The sequence below is a fragment of the Typopeltis vanoorti genome, chromosome 16 (assembly GCF_054136105.1).
Source record: "Typopeltis vanoorti isolate ZY-2024b chromosome 16, IOZ_Tvanoo_1.0, whole genome shotgun sequence".
NCBI classification, from domain to species: domain Eukaryota; kingdom Metazoa; phylum Arthropoda; class Arachnida; order Uropygi; family Thelyphonidae; genus Typopeltis; species Typopeltis vanoorti.
In genome coordinates this window covers 74,186,344-74,209,758 of record NC_143564.1, presented here as the reverse complement: position 1 = coordinate 74,209,758, position 23,415 = coordinate 74,186,344, and the positions used below count along the sequence as shown (strand labels likewise).

Genomic DNA, 23,415 nt, shown 5'->3' with positions numbered 1-23,415 from the left:
GGTGTAGGTAAAAAATTGCTTTCTGTAATCAAAGGAGCCTATGCCAATTCAACAACCTGCCTTCTAGTTAATGGGTTCCTATCAGACCCAGTAAAAATTCAAAAAGGAGTCAAGCAAGGTTGCCCTCTCAGTCCACTGCTCTTTGCATTGGTTCTCAAAGCTTTCTTATAAGTCAACAATACACAGTTGTGCGAGGAATAACAGTTCCTTCAACTAAAAAGGAAAATAAGACATTAGCATATGCCGATGACATAATTGGAACATTGAAAGATAATGATTCCATATATATATTTTTTGCTATTTTGTTGGAAAAATTCAGCAAAAGCAGCAGATTAATTATTAATGCAGAGAAGACAAAATTAAAAGTTTATGGAAAGGGGGATCTTGGAGGCATTCCTTTTGGACTAACCACAAAGAGAGAACCCCCTCATTATACTGAGAATTCCCTTCTCCACCTACCCAGTATTACCAGTCCCAGGACTTATATACAAGAATTTGGAAATGTTAGAAGACTGGAAAATAGAACTCTCCTTTTCTTCTAAAGCCATAGTACTCAAAACCATAATCTTTCCTGCTCAGTTGTACATATTAAATATTACAGACATCAAGAAGCTGAAGAAAAGCAATTATATAGTAAACCTGTGCAATTTTTTTGGTCTAGCTGATAACAAGAAGTTAAAAAGGAATTTCTTCAACGATCAACGAAGAATGGATGATTTGGGCTTTCAGTTTTAGAATTCTGCTATTTAAGAAATACAGCTTCAAAAATTCATAAAATATTGTAAACTAATCACACATGTGCAGACCTTCTCTGGTACTACTTGGGTTTTTATCTTCCCCTGTTTGGAGTTAATGATTATAAAGCTCCAAAAGCTGAGATTGCTCCTGAATACTACAACACTCTGTGCTTAACTCTAAGACTGCTAAAACACTCTGGAATTGATATTCTTTCCATTATAAAAAATAAAATTTTGTATAAAGAAATCTTTAATCTCTTTTGCTGCAAAGTTCCACAGTTGGGTACTGACAACAATATTTTGTTTCATAAATTGAATTTCCAAGGGTATCCTAACAGGAAGGATCTTGTTTGGAGAATTACACATGGTCGCCTTCCAGTCAATGCCATCAAATGGAGGTACTCGGAGATCCAATGTGTGACATGTTACCAACTGGAAAGAGTAGAACATGCATTCTACAGTTGCCCTCTTGCTCTGCGTATTTGGAACAGATTATGAAATGTGTTGTGCCACTATTTCCAAAAGAACAGGTTATTTTTTAACAATACCTACCACCTATCAGCAATGGGAAGAGAATTTTGATTTTTATAATTAATGAATTCTCTGATTTTCCTTTTCAGTCGGGTCTCCCCCCCCCCCAACTGTAGGAATTGTCTGCAAGGTACTCCTGGTGAGATTTTTACAGGGTAGTTCACCATTGCTTTCCCCAACCCCCCAATTTTATCAGGCTCAGGACCGGCAAATGGCTGGGACATATTTATGACTGTAATCCGTGTGTGTTCACGGGGCCAGTTTGCCTGTTCTGGGGGACAAAAAACCCAAGTTTCCAGGTGAAAAAAACCTCCTACCTCTGTATGAGACCAGCTAATTCACCTTTCATTGAAAGAGACCAGATAAAGGTTCCTCAAGACACTGACGGGAATCGAACCCAGGTCTTTCCGACCAAAGGGCTTCGTCTACACTGACTGAGTTATGGAGGCTCTAATTAATGAATTAAAATACCATTTATGGAAAGTTAGAAAAAAACATGGATTTGAAACCAGCAATATGACATCCAAATGCTTTATAATATTGTATCGTGGAAATTTTATTGTTCAATCAGACATTTTTTGTATTTAGAAAGAAGCATTCTAGGAGATATCAAATTTATCATTAAATGGTGTAGATTACCCACATTATACAATATTCACCAGGGGAAGATAAAATTCTGACTATTCTTGCTATGAGAAGTTTTTTAAATAGTCCCATCCTCTTAATTTAATGTAGTCTTATAGTCAATTGCAGGGATGACTGGAGAGCAATCCCAGGCAGAAAAGGCCAACTCAAGGAGGTTAACCCAAATGGGGCTAACCACCTGTTTATCAGTCATCTTTGAGCTTTAGTTTCAATTGGTTTTTTGGTTGTTCATCTACATGAGATTGGTGAAAAAGAAAAACTGATAACCTTTGGCTATATGATGATATAAAAGAGCTGAGGCCTTTTCTCTCTCTCTCTCTCTCTCTCTCTCTCTCTCTCTCATGCTATCTATCTGTCTTTTTTTTCTCTAATACTTTTTTGCACCCCTATCCTAACTACTCTAGGCCTAGGATGAATAACTCTTTACTTTTTCACCTCAATAAAGGTCAAAACTAGTCTGGGCAGTGACCCTTTCTATAATGTATAGCAAATTACATACACGTAAGGATATGTGCTTTGCATTATGGGATACTATGGTAAGTGATGTGCCCCAGTCCTGAAAATAGTTCAGGCACCAACTTGTTTGCTTACGCTTGCAATAAGTATTAAACCAAGTATATAATTTCTTGGTATCTTTAATTTGTAGAATCCATTTTCTATTTATCATAAGGATAAATAAAATTTTATTTTATTTATCCTAAATAGTATATAGGATATAATATATAAAATATATAGATATTGAAATCAAAACCAATTCTGTAAATCAACTTCACCATTTATGTTAATCTGTCAATTGCATCATTTATGTTGTTGTTTTAAGGATACTTGCGACATAAGACTGAATGATATAATCACGTAATCACAAGAAAGATATTTATTTAACCAAATATTTCGGTCTGGAAATAGCAGACCATCGTCGGTGGTATTACAAGAACAGTTTAAAAAATATACAAGCTAGAATACTAACAATAGATCGTTGAAATTAGAACATGCCGCGTGATGTTATATCACTAAGTATGAAACGAAATATTTTGAAGTAGAAACATGATTGAATTTGCTATTAAAAAAAAAAAAAAAAAAAAAAAAAAAAAAATTAATGGGTAATCTTGATTAGGCTTTCCCAGATTTTTGATATAGATATGCAGTCATTACGATTCAGGTTGGGATGATGGAGCAAGGCCTCCACGCTTTCCTTGAACAAACGTTCGAACCTATAACGGGATCTATGTAAGAGGCGCGTTTTGGACCAAAGGATGCTGTGGTCAGTTTCAATCCCGTGTTGTGATTCTTTTTTCTCTTGAAAAAAGAATCCAAGAACATCAATCATCCATTCTTCACAATAAACCTGAAAAGTCTGGTTTGGCTCAACACGGGATTGAAACTGACCACAGCATCCTTTGGTCCAAAACGCGCCTCTTACATAGATCCCGTTATAGGTTCGAACGTTTGTTCAAGGAAAGCGTGGAGGCCTTGCTCCATCATCCCAACCTGAATCGTAATGACTGCATATCTATATCAAAAATCTGGGAAAGCCTAATCAAGATTACCCATTAATTTTTTTTTTTTTTTTTTTTTTTTTTTTTTTTTTTTTTTTTTTAATAGCAAATTCAATCATGTTTCTACTTCAAAATATTTCGTTTCATACTTAGTGATATAACATCACGCGGCATGTTCTAATTTCAACGATCTATTGTTAGTATTCTAGCTTGTATTTTTTAAACTGTTCTTGTAATACCACCGACGATGGTCTGCTATTTCCAGACCGAAATATTTGGTTAAATAAATATCTTTCTTGTGATTACGTGATTATATCATTCATTCATCATTTATGTTGTTCTCCAACGTATTCTATATATCCAACCTTTTATATTTAAGTCAGTTTGAGGAGTGCTCCACAGGAAGATGAGGATTGGATAACAGCTCAGAAGGCCTTAAATCAGTTCAATGCATCCCTTACAGACTATAGGATGGTCTTCTCCCAGTTAACTTACTTTGATGCTCCCCTTACACACACACACACACACTCTCCCTCCCCTTCTACAGGAGGGAGTGTAAAAGGACATCAGTTAAGTTTACCATTAGATAAGGAAAAAGTATTTGATTATTATTTACTGTTTTAATAATTATCAAAAACATTAAATAAGAATCAAAATTAATAAAACATTAAAAAAATTGGTTCTTGTGTCTGGGTAAAAATTTAATTACAGCAAAGCATGTTATTACAACTATTTAAATATATACCTTTCTTGCAAAGAGTTCTTCTGGAGTGGTTGATTTCAGACAGAGAAGACGATAGGTTCGTGTCAAAAACCTATTTTTTAAGAATTACCAAAATAAAAACTCAAAATTACATCCAGTACAGAATAAATAGTATATATATATATATATATATATATATATATATATATCAGGTCATTCCAAAAGTAATGTCGTTTTTTATACTGTACTTGTTCAAACATGTCTCAACTTGTCTAAACATGACTTTTAAAGTTTTATAAGTACCACTAAGCTGAGGCAGCCTCATTCTAAGGAATTCCACCTTGCAAGAACATCATACTTAAGTTATTGTTTAAATAACCCTGTATTACTATGGAGGTCACTGAAAAGCACATTAGGTACATCATGCTTTTTGAGTTCAAAAAAGGCAACAATGCAGCTTGCATTTTTTTTTATAGTGTTAGCTGCACTGTTGCCTTTTTGACAAGGGGACTTTAGCTTGAAAGACTCCCCCTTACTCTGGGAGCTCCTCTCTCTCTCTCTCTTGATAATGACATGCTGGAAGCCGCTATTGTTGCAAGAAATGCCAATGTTGAGGATTTAGCAAAAGATCATAATTCATCGTCATCGACCATCCATCTACATTTACAAGAACTTGGAATAGTGTTTAAGTTTGGCAAATGGGTTCTTCACAAGCAGACAAACAACAATTGAAGAAAGTGAATCAATATATGTGCTGCTCTTCATTCTCGATAGGTTCAATCCCCGTTTTTGAGGCATGTAGTCACCGGTGATGAAAATGGATACTTTACAAGAATGTTAGTACAAAAGCCAGTGGTATTATTCAGGGAAACAGGCTAAATCTCAGCCAAAGCAAGACCCTTATTCTCAGAAGGTTTTAAACATTTCACAGGATATGGCTGGTATTGTACACTTTGAACTCTTGCTACAAAATCAAACACTCACAGATGAAGTATACTGTGAACAACTCAATCAACTGAATGAAAAGTGAAAGATAAGAGGTGTTCTCTAGCCAATCGAAAGAGTGTTGTTTTTCACCATCATAAAGCATGCCCTCATAATGTAAGAATTGCCTGTACCAAGATTGAGGAACTCAGCTGGGAAAAGCTTCCACATCCTCTGTATTCTCCTGATCTTGCACCTTCAGATTACCACTTTATTTCAAAGTTTGCAACATTTCATTAATGAAATACAATACGATACATTAGAGGCAGAGGCAATGAAATTGAGTCTATGCGACTTCTTTGCCTCCAAACTTCCTGAATTGTATAGAAATGGCATTATGAAGCTTTCCCAACACTGGAAGAGCATTATTGATTCAAATGGAGAATATATACTTGATTAAATTAGCAAGTCATTTATCTATTATATCCTTTCTAAACTTAATGCTAAAAACGGCATTACTTTTGGGATGACCTGATAATAAAATTGTATATGTATAAATATATATATATATATATATCATTGTCTATAATAAATTTAGTTTAATCCTTTATCCAAGTGTGAGCAAACAAAGTTTGTGCCTGAAAATATCTTCAGGACTGAATATGGTGTTGTACTACCTTACCGGGGTAAGGTAGTACAACACCGGGCAACTCGTAGCAAAGGTGGACCAAGCTAACAACATGTGTTTTGCATTATGCTGGGATAGGAGTGTTGTTAGCTTCGTCCACCTTTGCTACGAGTTGCCCGGTGTTGTACTACCTTACCCCAGTACGGTAGTACAACACCATATTCAGTCCTGAAGGTATTTTCAGGCACAAACTTTGTTTGCTCACACTTGGATAAAGGATTAAACTAAATTTATTATGGTCTAACCAAGCGAAAAATAAACTTTCAATATCTCATTGTCGTTTTCCTTTTACCCTATGGTGTCAAGGGTTTATTAATCATCGGACCTCAAACCATTCACAGGATAAGATGGTGAAGTCCTATGCCCTGGTGTATCCTATGTCCGTAGTGTTGAGTTCTCAAGGCTAGTTTGCCTGCTTTGTAGGATGAAAGACCCCAAGATAAACTGGGGAAAAAACCCTACTGTCCACACCCAAGACCAGCTAATTTGGCTATGGCTGAGGAAGTTCCTTCAGCTCCTCATGTCTCTGATGGGAATCGAACCTGGGACACTCCTTCCCCAGGCATATGGTTGTGAAGTGCAGCAGAGCCACTAGGCTAACCACGCAGACCTATGTAAATATGTTTAAAAACCATGACTTGGGAAAACCAATACTAAAGAAGTTAATCGTTTACAACATGAATTTAATTTTTAATACTGATAAGAACACTCATTCACTGCATTATTTAAAAAATAAAAATAAATAAAATATCTAGGATTGACATTTCACCTTAATTTTACATTTCACATAACTCTTAATAAGCATAATATAATTTCATTTAATCACATAACATTCATTCACATATAACACTTATATGAATAAAAAAAATAAAAATAACAACTGTTATCTTTCTATTACAAATTTGTCCAATTCAATGTGACACTTATGTGCATCTAAAGCTTTTTAGTATATCCAAGCTGAGTCGAATTTTGAATTTTCTAACACATCTGGTAATGGTTAATTGATTAAATAGTTATAAATATTGATTAAAAAGATATAAAAATACATATTCTGGCAACTTTGAAATCAAAAAAGGAGTAAGGCAAGGATGTGTCTTATCACCCTTACTGTACAATATATATAGTGAGCAAGTTTTTAAAAATATTTCAGAACTGAAGGGGGTAAAAGTCGGAGGTAGGAACTTCAACAACTTCAGGTATGCAGATGACACAGTTCTTATAGCTGAATCTGATGATGATGATCTTCAAAACTTAATCGCAGAAATTTACAACAGAAGCTTTGACACGGGACTAATTATTAACCTAAAGAAAACAAAGTGCATGATTATATCAAAAGAACCAACAAATAAGAAACTGAACATAACTGCTAATAAAAAGAAAATTGAACAGGTTCAGTCTTTTATATATTTGGGAAAAATGTTTACAGACAGAGGAAATTCCCTTAAAGAAATAAAAAGAAGAATAGAGATAGCAAGAAAAGCCTTTACTATGAAAACTGTTCTAACATCCAGAGACATTAATTTAGACACAAGAAAAAGATTAATAAAATGCTATATCTAGTCAAACCTTCTCTACAACAGTGAAACTTGGACTCTAAATAAAGAAGCAGAGAAAAAACTAGAAGCTTGCGAAATGTGGACCATCAGAAGAATGTTGAAAATACCATGGACAGAAAAAATGAAAAACGAAGATGTTTTTAAAGAAAGCAAAAATGAAAAAAACATTAATGAAAATAATTAAAGAGCGAAAATTTAAATATTTTGGACATCTAACCAGACAAGAAGGCATTCAGAAATTAATATTAGAAGGGAAATTGGATGGGAAAAGAGGGAGAGGTAGACCCAGGAGAATGTGGTTCAAAGACATTAAGGACTGGACTGGCTTGAATTACCAAAAATGTTCCAGAGCAGCAAAAGAAAGAAAAAGGTTCTGTGACATGGTTGCCAACCTCCTTCTAGGAGATGACACTTGAAGAAGTTATAAATAGTACAAAACTTTTCTTCATTTTACTGTTTCTTGAGAACGTCAATCTCTGGACCAGGCAAGTAAGTTTTTTCTGCCAAAAACTCAGGTTTTTCATCCTGTAAACTCAAGAAAATCGACCATAGAACCCACACTATTTTAAAAATATTGTGTTAGGGTTAGGGCCCATGAGATGGCAGCACTTGTTGTGCCATATCTTCACTGTGGGCTGCTTTGGCTACCAGTGGAGACTGAACTGCCCACTCAGTCTCCAAAAGTTAGATAAAGCTAAAGTAGCCTCGCCTACTCCCTAATACGGGAATAAAAAGGCTTTAGCTGTTTGTTTGTTTTTTTAGTTGTTAAAATAAATATTAAAAACTACTTGCAACTACTTTGTTTCCTCTTGTAACATCATATGTCTCTCTCTTAAAAAAAGTAAAACTATATCATCACAGTAGAATTCAACTTTCTTAATATGATACCATGATTTTCCTGAAATCATTTGTTGCTTATACCTCAGTTCAAGGTTTTCCAAGAAGAAAGGAAATTATCAATGAAATCTCTCTCTCTCTCTCTTTCTGTTTTGTAGTAATTCCAGAGATGGGAAATTGTTTACCCTACAATACATTAATACTGTGGATAGACAGAAAAGGAAAAGAAAGAAGAAACTTGTTAACATTCAATTGGAAGATAGAGATTATCTTTAGAAAATACACGACAGTGGAGGCAATTCCAAAAGAACACCAGTAGATGGAATAAATAAAAAGGAAGAAATTTTTTTCTGTGAGTTTAGAGTTGAACAATGGAGTAGTGTTTGAATAGGTGCTGCATCTTGACAGATTAAGAAGATGGTACTAATTAATCAACCTACCTACCTACTTTTTTGTCTGAGGGATGGGCAATGATTGGACAAACTTTTGATTTCTGAAGAGGTAAATAACAACTGTTAAGAGGTAAAGTAAATGTTGAGAAAACAGTGCACCTAATTTATTTGATGCTGAGGAGGTGATATTTGTAACATGTTAAATTATATTTATTTATTACAAGTGAAATATAAATTAAATTATTTATATTTCACTTGGTGAGACTATAATAAATTTAGTTTAATCGTTTATCCAAGTGTGAGCAAACAAAGTTTGCACCTGAAAATATCTTCAGGACTGGGGTAAGGTAGTAACAACACCGGGCAACTCGTAGCAAAGGTGGATCAAGCTAACATCACTCCTATCTCAGTATCTCCCATAATGCGAAACACATCTCCATGTGTTTTGTGTTTTGAAACACATCTCCATGTGTTTTGCATTATGGGAGATACTGAGATAGGAGTGATGTTAGCTTGGTCCACCTTTGCTACGAGTTGCCCAGTGTTGTACTACCTTACCCCAGTCCTGAAGATATTTTCAGGTGCAAACTTTGTTTGCTCACACTTGGATAAACGATTAAACTAAATTTATTATTTATCAAGAAAGATTATAGGTTACAGTAATAAAAATATAACTAACACTAGGTTTATAGGTTGTAATAATTATTTAATAAACCTACTAGTTTCATTACTTAAGCGAGTGGTTTCATCTCAGTTAAGATAAACACACATGTAAATATCCAACAAGCATTAAACATGAATCATTACATAACTAAAAACACCAAATGCTTTTGTGTAGCAGTTCTTACACATTTGGTGTTTTTAGTTATGTAATGATTCATATTTAACGCTTGTCGCATATTTATTTGTGTGTTTATCCTAACCCAGACAAAGCCACTAGCTTAAGTGACGAAACTAGTAGGTTTATTAAATAATTATTGCAACCTATAAACCCAGCGTTAGTATTATTACATCACTTTTTTGATGGAAAAAAAATCAATATACTCGTCACACAGGTTACAGTTTTAGCAAAAAGAGAAATCGCACCTTGTATTTTTGTCAGTTTTATTGTTTATCAATACCACTAAATAATTAACAGCATTCTATTTCTGTTTTTGTGAATTCTTCAACTTGTAATATTTATCTAACTTGCCCAAATATACTTCATAAACTTTGGCTTTAGAAATTTTTGAAAGTTTGCTGTTAGATAATGGTTGGTTATTTTGAAATTACTAAGGTTATGAGGCCAGTATATAATGTCTGGTTACTTATTTTGCAACAGGCTAAAGTCAAGTGTCCAGAAGGAAAACCTGAAGATGCTGGAAGAGAAAACACACCTACCTTTGTAGTGGAGTGGTTAATTCACCTTCAAATATATAAAAATAAAAAAAAAATTGTAATTGTTATATGCATGCTATTAATTGAATATCAATACCAAAAGAGCTATTATTATTATTACATGATACCTCCAAGGAGTCCCAAGACACATTGAGGTAGGGCACCTATTCTACAACTCTCTCTCCACCAACTACAGCGAACCGCAAATACCATCATCATCTACACCAATGCCATCTACTGTAGTATTTTCACTGACAATCACAAGCATCCATGCCCATGGCAGGAATCGAACCAGCAGTGGCTGGAGAGCAAATACATGAGCCACTCGGCCAACCATGCTAGCATCTGTATGAGAGCGGTTATCATCAGATGATGAAATGCAAATTGGTCTACTTTTGTTCATCATTAAAAAAAAAAAAAAAGAGGGAGGAGATTCAGGATCCTCAAAAATTTTCAAAAGGGAATATATATATTTTTTTTTTTCTATCATCTTAGTGTAAAATCATATGTACCCACAAGAATACTACTATAGTATACCATGACAATATCATCATCTATTTCCTGATATATATCTTCAAGGAGTGTATATAGGATACTATAACAGTACTACATGATTATTCCATTATTATTTACATCATGCCAATCAACCATTTCCCTCCAAATTATTCTATCACTTGTCAGCACACCGATATTACCAGATGTTATATGGCTATCATCTAACTATATCAAATCCACCTAGATCTTGGCCTCTGTCTGGGTCCTTTTCTGCCATCAAACACCTGTTTTCTTAACTTTCCTATGACATTCTTTTAAGTGAAGATTAGCTCTGTTTGCAATTTCTTAACTGTTAACAATGTGAAGTTCCATGCTAATATTCTCATTTTTAATATGACTTCCACTGATGCCATCTATTCACTCCACTAATTTTTCTTGCGTCCCACGTCTGCAGTCTTCATGCATTGATCAAAAGTTTCATTTCTAACCAGGTTGTCATACCATTAAACTAAAATTATTTTTTTAACATTGTCTTGTATTCTGCTAGTTTAGTGTTTATTTTATTCAATTTCTCTCTTATTCCATATAAAATTATTCAACTGCCTCCCCACTATGCCAGCTTTACTTAATCTATTATCTATTTCTATATTTAATTTGAAATCGTCTAAAAGGCTAAATAGATGAAATATGTTACTTGCTCTGTATGTTTCTCATTGTGAATGCAGGTGAAATAAAAAGATCAAAACTATTTTCAAAGTTTTGGTCTTTTTATTTCTAACTTTCATGACATGTGCTACTTCAGATTAGTTAAGGAATCCCGGAGACCTTTATGCTGGATCTGTTTAGAACTACATAATAATCTGCGTAAAGCAAAGAGCTAAGTTTGATACTGCTGATTCTGGTATTAGGTTAAATGTCACTTTCTTTAATACAGTGATCCATATTGATGGATCGCATTACATAATCTACAACAATACAAGGTGCAACAATTTAATTCCCAGGCACCTACAAAAAAAACCTACATTTGAAACTATACATCAGTGGCTACTGTTGCTATTGAAGTAGTCCCCCTTGTGCATTTATACACTGATTTAGATGCTGTTCCCATTTTTGGAAACAGGCCTGGAACTCTTTTTCCATAATACTTTTGAGTTCCTTTATCACATTATGATGGATATCAGCGATGTCAGAAAATCTTCATCCTTTTAGCAGTCTTTAATTTTGGAAACAGCCAGAAATCACAGAGAGCTAAGTCAGGTGAATAAGCAGAATGAGGTAAATCAGTAATCGATTTTATGGCCAAAAACTCTCTCATGATGAGTGCACTATGAGTTGGTGCATTGTCATGATAGATGATCTGCTTGTAAGGCCACAATTCAGGTCTTTTTCTCCAAATAGAATCTTGTAATCTGTTCAGCATCTCTAAACAGCATTTTTGGTTGACCATTTGTCCCTGTTCAATGAATTCATAGTGGACTATCCCATTGTGATCAAAAAAACAACACCAGCATGGTGTGGAACTGTGAACATGACATGCGTGCTTTTTTTCAGACGTGGCGAACTTGGAATTTTCCACTCCATGCTCTGGCATTTTGTTTACATGCAGATTTCTATTGCTTTTGCAATAGCCAACTAGCAAATGGCTCTATCGGCTTGAGGTTTACACACGCATTAGTTAAAAGATGTACAAACACGATTACTCATGTGACTCCAAATCACAACATGGGCAACTATGCGGCCATTCCAGGAATTAAATTTTCACACCTCGTACATAGTCTATATGTACTGCTCTGTATAATTCATTCAACTCATAATTGTGCATCATGAGGTGAATGAATATTGTAGTATTTTGAAAAGTTTCCCACTGGGTACCTTGTTGTATACCTCTCCCACATCTACAAAACTTAAGTACAGATCCTTGTTATATTCCCACAATTTCTCAACTATTTACTGTAAAGTGAAAATCTGATATCAACCTTTAAATGGCCTGAACAAGGATACTGTTCTTCTAGCTTGTTCTTCCCCAAGTTTCTCTTGAACATTTTTTTTTGCCTCTTCTCGGATATGCTCGCATAAATTTTACCTGAAACATTTAGGAGGGTAAGTCTTCTCTAATTCTCACATTCAGTTTTTACTTCCCTTTATATTATCAATGATGGGAAAGGGAGACAGAGAGCTCTACTGAAATCATCTAGAATTTCACCTAGTGACCAGGCCTTCTGAATTATGCAGTGCAGCCACCACTGTAAAAACTTTTACACCTCAATATTTAAGTATTTGAGTTGTTTCTGGTTGAATATCTTCTGCTCCAGATGCCTTTCCACATTTCAGAATTTTGATGCTTTTTTTACCTCAAGTATTGATAAGTACTCTTGAATGAATTCCTGTTGAATATTTTCTATCACTGTTCTGTTACTGCTTATTTCATTTACCAGCCTTTCAAGTAATTACCCCAGATATCCAGAAGAGCTTTAGTTTCAATTTCCATGTCACATTCCTGATATTTATGTTCTACATTCCTACCAAAATATTCCCATAATTTTGGTTTGGCTACTTCCATGCATAAGCTTAGCCTTACATTTTTGACCATACTCTATTAGGGGATTTGCCGACTTTCTTGATAAGAATTTCAGTATGCTTTCTTCTTCTTCTTCAGGACTGCTTCTTTACCTTCTTTTGTCCACCATGGAGTTCTTATATTTTTATCCTTGCAGACAACTTCCTCATGCCTCTCTACCTGAGTTCATCAATGTTATCTTCAGTTTGCCACTGAGACTGATGTTTTTGATCTCTTTCATGAATGTTTCCACAGCGAATCTACAGGTTCACCTTTATTAGCTGACCAATTTTAATTCTTTTTTAAAGCTTTCTTATATATTGTTCTATGCAATATAATATTCATCTTTATCCTACTTAAAACTTAAAAGTGATGGTCACTTCCAATTTTAAATCCACTGTACACTCATGTAATCCAAACCAACATGAAGATATCATTCTCAACAATAACATAGTCAAATGAAGCTTTTCTTATGTCTTGTGTCTTCTCTCCATGTCAATTCATGCACATCTTTATATTGGAAAAGTGTTAATAATGACTGGTCAATATTCTGTACAGAAATCCAAGAGGTACTTACATGAAGACTTCTATATGACCTTCATTGCTTACCCTATTGTTTAAATCAACAAGGACCATCTATTTCTCATTTTCTTTGTCAGTTGTCTGTTCTAATGACTCAAAAAATTTCTTCTTTCTTACCAGAACCTTCTGTGGGATTATTAGCACAAATCCATTTAATTGTACAATTAAATATTTTGAAGTTCATCCATATAGTTACACATACTGGCTACTGAATTAGAAACCTTTATACAGATATATGTAAACGTCACTTACACAGTGTATATGCACTGCATGGTCACATTCGTCACCGCATGTTCTAGGAAACTATTTAAGAATGCTGCTGGTCAGTAATCATCATTAGTGTTGATCACAATGGGAAAAAACAAAGAATCTTTCAAAGTTCAATAAAGGGCTTATTGTGGGTGCCATCTGGCTGAAAACAGTATCGCTGATTGATTTCTCAATAGATGAGATTATCTTTGGTGTTTAATCAGTCGAAAAATAACCCTTATTGTTTGTCTAAGAGGCATAGCTGTGGTCCTAGGACAGTCTGTCAGGAATGAGATTGCCATTGTCTGAAAAGGCTTGTATGAAGAAACAGAACTTTGTACAGCAATTGACCAAAGTATTTCATGAAAACTGTTCCTGAACTATATCTTACCAAACTATGCATAGCGAATTGAAGAGGACTGGTAATGGCAGTTGCATGCCTGTATAGAAACCACTGATTTTTGCAAAGAACCAAAAATTAATCTATAGTGGTGTCAGGAACAACATGACTGGACAGTGGAAGAAAGTTGTGGTCTGACAAGTCACAGTATACCTCGTTCTGTACCAATGGTAGGCAAGAGCCTCATGAAGCAATGAACCCAGCTTTCCTTATAAACACAACTCAAGGTTCTGGTGGTGGTGGTGTCATGTTCTGGTGGTACAGAAAGGGTACCCTGATATTGCTGGAAGGTCAGGTGTCCTCCAAGGAATATCTTGTTCAATTCCTTGTTGCCGATCAAGTCCCTCCTGCAAGAATTGTTCAGCAGCTGTTCAGTGAGCAAGACAGTGACTTCCACCATCTTTCCCTGGCCACCACAAAGCCCAGATTTGAACCCCACTGAGAATGTATGAGACATGTTAGTAAAACAGAGCCAGGAGCAAAGTCCTCTTCCATCAAATCTGAGTCATATTTAATTGTACAATTAAATGGATTTGTGCTAATGGTCCCACAGAAGATTCTGTTAAGAAAGAAGAAATTTTTTGATCAGTTAAAGGACAGTCTGGTGAATGTCTGGTATGTTTAGACACACACTACATCTACACCTACATAGATGCAATCTACATGCATGGAATCTATGCCAAATCACATATGTGTTGTAAATCGGGCTAAAAGAAGTCCAACATGGTATTAAATAAAAGTTCTAATTCAGTGGCCAGTATGTGTACTTGATATTGCCTTCCAATCAAGAAACTTATCCTTATGCTTGGTTTTGAGTGCTATGGCTACTCCTTTGCCTTGATCATTGTTGCCTGAATATAACATCCTATATTTATTATTTGGCATGATCTCACCTGTTTTATCCTTCTTTGTCTCAGTAACACCAACTATGCTCACATGGTACTTCTATAGTTCTTTACTTTTTTTGTTGATACTTCATATGCTGATTTCGTCATCATCAATTGTGCTGATCATGAGTTTGTTTACATTGGTTCCCTGATGAAAACACTTGGGGCCCTGTTTAACTGGGCAATGTCCTCAGCTAGCAGAAAATTTCATGTTTGTCCAATATAGAATATAATTTGGTCAGCTAACTCTCAAACTGCCAGCCCATCCTCATTCATTTATAGTATTCAATATATACCTATTAATAGGGTACACCATATGAAGTTGAGGACATGGCATTAAATAAGAAGTCCTTGTCCATTCTCTGCATTTATTAAAGGCTATGTAGTAGGGCTCCTCCCAGTTATTTAGCTTAGACACTTAAGTGACCCAACCATGACAGTATTATATATAATTAAGCTTTCATTATTACCTCCATATCAATATTCTTCCAAAATTATTCTATGTGAGGTCCTCCAATATTGTTGTATCTTAATTTTCAGTCTTCAAAAGAACTCAACTATTAACTACATCAACATTAGATTTTCCTATTCTATTTAACATTAGATTTTCCTATTCTGTTTAAGTGATCATACTAACCTTAGATTAGATATGTTCATAAATGCTTGAAAACTAATGGCATTGTAGGTATTAGGAAGTACCATTTTTAATGTAATTCTACTACTGATGTCCTCAAGTAGTAGAAGCTTTATGTTTGACATAAAGCAAGCATGTCAAACTCAAAGGCTAACACAGGCCAAATAAATGAGGTTTAAGTTTATGTGGGCCACAAAAAAACAAAAACTTCAATTTTCATAAAAACGCAGGTTTATTTTGAAAAGTACAGTATAAAAAAAAAGAACAAGAACAATGATAAAATTAATGTTTTCTCCCTGACACTTGACATCTCTTCTCTGCTACTATCTTTCCTACTTCGGGGGAAATCTTGTTCGCAGTGATTACTTTCAAAACTGATCCCAGATGAATGTCAGTAATTCTGGATCTGACAGGAGACTTATTTCCCTTCATAATTGTAAATAACTGCTCACACCAATAAGTACTTCCAAACCTGGATATAATTTCATATGCGAATTTTTGAGTATTTTTAAACCTGGCAGGTAAAAATTTGTAAAATCCAGGCATGCCAACTTTACCGAATTTTGCTTCAAACTGATTCAATATTTATTGAAAAAACTGAAGAAAACTTGTCTTCCAAAAATTTAAAATCTGCAAACCTTGTTTCAAATTCAGTTCTAAGGCTTAAAATTTTTTCTGCATATTTTTGATAGGATGCAGTTTCACTAACTTCATTTGTTCATGTTGCATGTTGGAAAGTGCATTAAATCTTCATTTTTCAACTGCTTTTCCCAAAGAACTAGTTTATATTTGAATGCCTTAACTTGGTCACACATGTTCGTAACGATCTGATCTTTTCCTTGTAGTTTTGAATTTAAATCATATGTGTTTTGCTATATCAACCATGAAGGATAAATCTTGCAACCACAGTGTGTCAAAAAACAGGCTTGTGTCTTGATTTTTAGTTATTAAGAACTGACATATTTCTTCTTTTAAGTCCCAGAATTATTTAAGAATCTTGGAGCAGGATAGCCAACGTACCTCGGTATAGTAGGATAAACTGGAATATTCACTGTCTAATTCACTTAAGAAAGCAGAGAACTGTTGCTGATTTAAGCCTCGAGATTTTATGAAATTAATGATTTTTTTGATAGACGTCAACACATTTCCCATGTTTATTACTTTCGTGCATAATACTTCTTGATGTATAATGCAATGCGTATGATGACTCTTGGACCCATCATAAATTTCACTTGTTTTTTTTTGCAGTAATGCCACGAAATCATTGTTTTTTCCAGTCATGGAAGGGGCTCCATCTGTAGCTACAGAAGTTAATTTTGACAGAGGTAGATTGTATTTTTGCAGAAGTTCAAAAACACAATTAAATATATCTTGTCTTGTACTAGTGTTATGCATTGTACTAGTTCCAATAATTCCTCAAAAATGTTGAAATCCGTGTCGCAAGCACGAAGAAACACAGCTAACTGAGCTACGCCCCAATTTCCGTACTCCCGTCACAGGCAATGGAAAAAGCTTCGAAATTAGATGATTTTGCTTTGATCTGAACACTTAAATTGTCGGCCAAATTAGTAATTCTTTCTGCAACTGTATTTCGAGACAAAGAGATTGTTTGAAAAGCCTTCATAATTTCAGAACAAATAATTTTTACAGCTTTAATTAGACATTCCTTAATGAAATCACCTTCAGTAAAAGGTTTCGAGTGTTTAGCTATCAACTCCGACAAGACGTAGCTTGCATGCACCGCTGCTTCACTTTCTGGTGATACTTTAGTAAACATGAACTGTTGTTTTTTCAGTCCCGACTTGAGCTCTTTCAACTTTTCTTGTGTCATTAATCCCTCATAATTATCATATTTTGATTTATGTTGTTCATAGTGAACAATTAATGTTGTATAACTTTGGTACGCTGATAACATTATTACATATTAAGCAAATTATTTTATTTTTTACTTCACAGCAAAAATACTCCCACAATTCCCACTTTTCTTGGAAATTTCGATGTTCGTCAGCAATTTTTTGTTTATTAATATCACTTGGTTTCGATAGAGACATGCTGAATATTTTAATAAAAACTGATATTTTTCCTTGAACATTAACTTACCAGACACTAAATAACTGCACAAATTAATAAGCGTAACATAAATAAACTTATTTTTCTTGTTCATCGAAAGCGAAATATTTCCTGTTATGCACACCAAACAAGTCAGTTCAAACAAGACTAACGACTAGACGTGGGCGTGGCACGTGATAGTAGGGATATAATCGGCTGGTAGAAATAGTGGTGGAAATGATTCGCCTGTGTGCAAAGGAAATGCATGCAACATGGCTATAAGTAATAGTAATCACTTTCATTGGCAAATGTTTGGCTGGACCGCAAAAATATTCGTCGTGGGCTGCGAGTTTGACACCCATCCATGGTGTAAAGATATCTAATGATGATCAAATGAATGAGTGACTTTCAGGTATCATACAAAATAAAGCCTTCATTCTTGCATACAATCATATTATCTCAGGAGACAGAACAGAAAGGGATCTTTCAAATAAGGCATTAAAACCAATAACCAGTTTCAGGGTGATGAAGACACAGGCAGTAAGACCTGACTTATCCTTGCATTTGTGGATGACATCAAAGGTTTATCTTTCCAAAATTCACCACTTCCTGTTCTCATTTATATAAGCCTTCGACAGGAACAGGGAATCTTACACAGTAGTCCTCCCTTATCCACAGGTTTACTTTCCACTGTTTCAGTTAAACCTGGTCCAAAAATATTAAATGGAAAATTAACAATTTGTAAGTTTTAAATTGAGTACCATTCTAAGTAGCAAGAAGAAATCTAGCACTGTCCCACCCAGGATGTGAATCATCCCATTGTCCAGACATCCAGTAATACCTGCTGTCTACCTCTTTAATTATTAACATACCATGGGAAGGGGATAGATATTGTCATCACTATTTTCATGGAAAACTTCATTTTTGATGGGGATCAACTTGGGAAAAAAACAATCATTTTTAGAACATTTAAATTAGGGCTCCAGAAATACAACATAAATCTACCAGCCAAAAAATATTTTAATTGCCCAAGGTATTAGTCTAGTTTATATAAATACTGTTATAGGCAATGTTTTACAAAACAAAATGTTATGAAGAGAAATAATAAAATTCATGAAAATAACAAGAAAGTAGGAAGCACAGCACTCACTGCAGAGTCACACTCACTTTTGACTTGTCTTTTGCAAAGATAATTTTTTTTTTTTTTAAATAAGAGTATTAAGAAGCCTTTTCATTATACAAAATGTTTGAGTATTTGATTACTCTAAGCTAATTCTTGTTGTTATGAGCTGTGAAATAAGCTTATGACAATATTATATCGCAATGCAAACCCACTTAAAGGTGTAAGAATAAGATGTATAGATGTACTACAGTACTTAATCAACTTGTGCCAATTTTAATTTTTGTGTTTATAATTACTAGTTTCTTTTGTTAATGAAATTATACTGTATGAAAAGCACAGTTATTATTATTTAAAATAATACATTGTCTATTACATATGTTGGTAGTTATCATCTTCATTAGTGTTCTGTCTCTTGATAGGTCCAATGGTATAACTCAGCAGATTCTCTCCCCCCAATTTCCTCTGTCTCTTGATTCCTCCTTCATTTCCTGATATCTTCTTGTTCCCATTATATCATCAAGCATCATTAGTCGTCTTCTTCCTCTTGGTTGCTTTCCTTCAATTTTCCCTTCTATCATTCTTTTCAGTAGGCTGTCTTCTCTTAATACATGTCCTATCCAGTTATGCTTTCTTCTTCTTATGGTCTTTAGTAAATTCCTTTCTTCTTCAACTCTTTGTAATACTTCTTCATTGGTGATTTTTTCAGTCCACTTTATTTTCTCCATTCTTCTCCATAACCTCATTATTAATTCAGCTATTAACCTAATTGTCCATGTTTCTGACCCATATAAGGTCATACTCCAAATATAGCACTTAATAAGCCTTTTCTTTAGATTTTTATTCATTTTATTAATAAATAAATTTTTCTTGCTATAAAAGGCACATTTTCCTTTGTTAATTCTTTCTTTTATTACCATGTCACAATTTCCATTTTCTTGTATTATACTACCAAGGTATTTGTATTGTCTCACTTGCTCTACACTTTCTCCATTCATCATCACCTTGATACTTCCTGGTTTCTTGGAGACACTCATCACTTTTGTTTGCTTTGTGTTAATTTTCATACCATATTGCTTGCATATATTTTAAAATTTTTGCATTAGGTGCTGTAGTTCATCTTCAGTATTAGCTAATATTGCTTGATCATCTGCAAATCTAATATTCTGTATTGTTCTTCCTCTTTCCTCTTCATAAAATGCTTCTTTTATCATTTCTTCTGCAAATATATTGAAGAGTGTCGGTGACACTCTTCAATATATTTGCAGAGGTGTAAGACAGGCAGCATCCCTGTCTTACACCTCTGCCAATCACACATTTTTTAGTTTTTCCTATTTTTATCTTTATTATGGCCGCCTGGTTCATATATATAATTCAGCTATTAACCTTCGGTCTCTCCAATCTAAACCTATTTTGTGTAATATTTCCATCAGATTTTCCCATTTCACCATGTCAAATGCTTTTTCAAGGTCGATAAAACAAATATAAACTTCTTTATTTACTTCTATATTCCTTTCGCATATGGTCCTCATTACTCCAATTGCATCTCTGGTTCCTATGTCTTTTCTAAATTTAAATTGATCATCCCCCAGAAAATACTCCTCTCTATTATATAATCTCTGATTTAATATTCTTAGCAGTAATTTGGAGGCATGTGAGAGTATGCTTATAGTTCTGTAGTCACTGCACTTAGCAGGATTGCTTTTCTTTTCAATTGGTATAAGAATACTCTCTGTGAAATCTTTAGGCCATACTCCTGTTTTGTAAATGAGGTTGCAGATTTCCATGTTTCTGTTATACCTTTGTTCTCCAGTTGTTTTAGGATTTCACTAGGTATTCCATCCACTCCTTCTATCTTTCCACTTTTTAATTCCTTAATTGCTATTTCTACTTCTCTCTTTAGTATTTCAGGACCTCTTTCTTCTGTTGAGATTTCATTTTGCTCTTCCAATTCAATTTTTGTTGGTCTTTCATTTTTTGTGTAAAGTTCTTCGATGTATTCCTTCCATCTTTCACCATGTATTTCATCATCATCATCATCATCATCATCAAATTCCTGCCATGTACCCTCAAGGGGTGTACAGGATATGACAGTACTACATGAAAAAATTACATCATTACTAACTTCCTATCTACAATTTTCCTCCAAATCAGTCTGTTACTTGTCAAGACTCCAACATTATCAGATCTTATATTTCTATCGTCTAAGGCACTTTGTACCGTATCAATCCACCTATACCTTGGTCTTCCTCTGGGTCGTTTTCCTGCCAACCTGGCAGAGAACACTTGTTTTGCTAATCTTTCCTCTCCCATTCTATTTAAGTGACCATACCATCTGAGATTAGCTCTGCTAACGCATTCCTGGATGCTGACAATGTCAAGTTCTTTCCTAATATCCTCATTTTTAATATGATATTGCCATTGATGCCATCTGTTCACGCCTCTAATCTTTCTCAGGACTCTCATATCTGCGGTCTCTAGTCTTTGGTCAAGTGTTTTACTTCTGACCCAGCTCTCAGATCCATAAGTTAAAATTGGTTTGAACACAGTCTTGTATACAGCTAATTTAGTGTTCCGACTAATTTCTTTCTTATTCCATATGAATTTATTCAATTGACTTCCCACGATCCCAGCTTTGCTGATTCTGTTGTCTATTTCTATATTTAGTTTACCATCTTCAGTAAAAATTGTGCCTAAGTAGCTGAAATGTTTTACTTGTTCCACAGGTTCTCCATTCACAACACAGTTGACATTTTCAATGATTCTGCTTATTTTCATTGTCTTTGTCTTTTTATTGCTGACCTTCATACCATATCTATTACAACAGCTATTCAATTTAGTCAGAGAATCTTGCAGACTTGTAGCGGATTTATTTAGAAGTATAACATCATCCGCATAAAGCAAAGAGCTGACATTAACATCTCCAATTTTGATATCAGGTTTAATACCACATTCCTTCATAATGTGATCCATATAGATAATGAATAACAGAGGGGATAATGTACATCCTTGTCTCACACCAGATTTAACATTAAACCATCTTCCTGTACTTCCTTCAATTCTAACTGCTGACTCACAACTCAAATAAAGACTAAGTATTGCTTGATATAATGCCCCATTGACACCATATAACTGCAGCGTATTGAATAGCTTCTCTCTTGGCACCTTGTCATATGCCTTTTCCAAATCGACAAAACTTAAATACAGATCTTTGTTATATTCCCATGCTTTCTCGACTATTTGTCGTAAAGTGAAGATCTGATCCTGACAGCCTCTATTTGGCCTGAATCCAGCTTGTTCTTCACCAAGCTTTTCTTCCACAATTCTTCTCAACCGTTTCTCAAGTATACTTGCATAGATCTTGCCAGGAACACTCAGTAGGGAAATACCTCTGTAATTCTCACATTCAGTTTTATTTCCCTTTTTATATATGGGTACTATGAGAGCTCTACTCCAATCATCGGGAATTCGTCCCTCTGTCCAGGCTTTCTGAACTATGCAGTGCAGCCACTGTAAGACTCTTATACCACCATACTTCAGCATTTCTGGTCGAATATCATCTACTCCTGCTGCCTTTCCACATTTCAAGCCTTTGATGGCTTTTTCTACTTCAAGTATGGATATGTATTCCTGACTGCATGTCTGGTCAGTGTTTTTTATCACTGTGCTGTCATCACTGCTTGTTTCATTTAGCAGTTTTTCAAAGTAATTACACCATACTTCAAGGATATCTTTTTCTCCTGTTTTCATTTCACCTTTATCATCTCTAATTCCTTTTACAGCACTCTTTCCTCCATTCCTAAGCTTCTTCAACAACCTCCAGAATATTTTGCCACCTTCTTGATATTTATTTTCTATATTCTTGCCAAAGTCCTCCCATGACTTTTGTTTAGCTAGTTTTACACACTGTTTAGCTTTCTTACATTTGTCTCTGTATTCTGTAAGAATAAAAGCTGACTTATTTGCCAGGAACTTTTGATATGCTTTCTTCTTTTCCTTCACTGCCTCTTTAACTTCCTGTGTCCACCAGGGAGTTCTGATTTTTTTATCTTTGCACACAACCTCACCACATGCCTCTCTGGCAGAATCAATCAATGTTTCCTTCAGAGTTTGCCACTGAATCTCCAATGTTTGATTCCTGTTCTCAAACTCTTTCATTTTCTTTTCAATAATATTCCTGTATTTTAGTCTACAGTTTACATCTGAGAGCTGCTCAACTTTTATTCGCTTTAAAACTTTCTTACATGTTATACTTTTCAATATGAAATTCAATTTTATCCTGCTCAAGACTAAATAGTGATCACTTCCAATTTCAAATCCTCTGTACACTCTGGTGTCCTGCACCAGGGAGAAAACATCACTATCAACAATAACATAGTCAATGAGACTTTTCTTATTCCTAGCCTCTTCTCTCCATGTGAATTTGTGCACATTTTTATGTTGGAACATGGTGTTAGTAATAACCAGTCCATGTCCTGAGCAGAAATCCAACAGATATTTGCCATTATTATTAGCTTTGCTCTTTTCTCCAAATTTTCCCAAAATATTTTTGTATG

At 34.6% G+C, this 23,415-nt stretch overlaps 1 protein-coding gene across 1 annotated transcript in view; it reads right to left on the bottom strand.

Moving 5' to 3' along the window:
* The window catches only part of LOC150098133 (NBAS subunit of NRZ tethering complex-like), a 1,063,858-nt gene that overhangs the window by 818,928 nt on the left and 221,515 nt on the right, over positions 1-23,415 (bottom strand). The window contains exon 15 of the mRNA XM_090406267.1: positions 4,155-4,224. Within this exon, the coding sequence (XP_090262393.1) occupies positions 4,155-4,224 (70 nt within the window). The remainder of the gene's footprint in view (positions 1-4,154; positions 4,225-23,415) is intronic.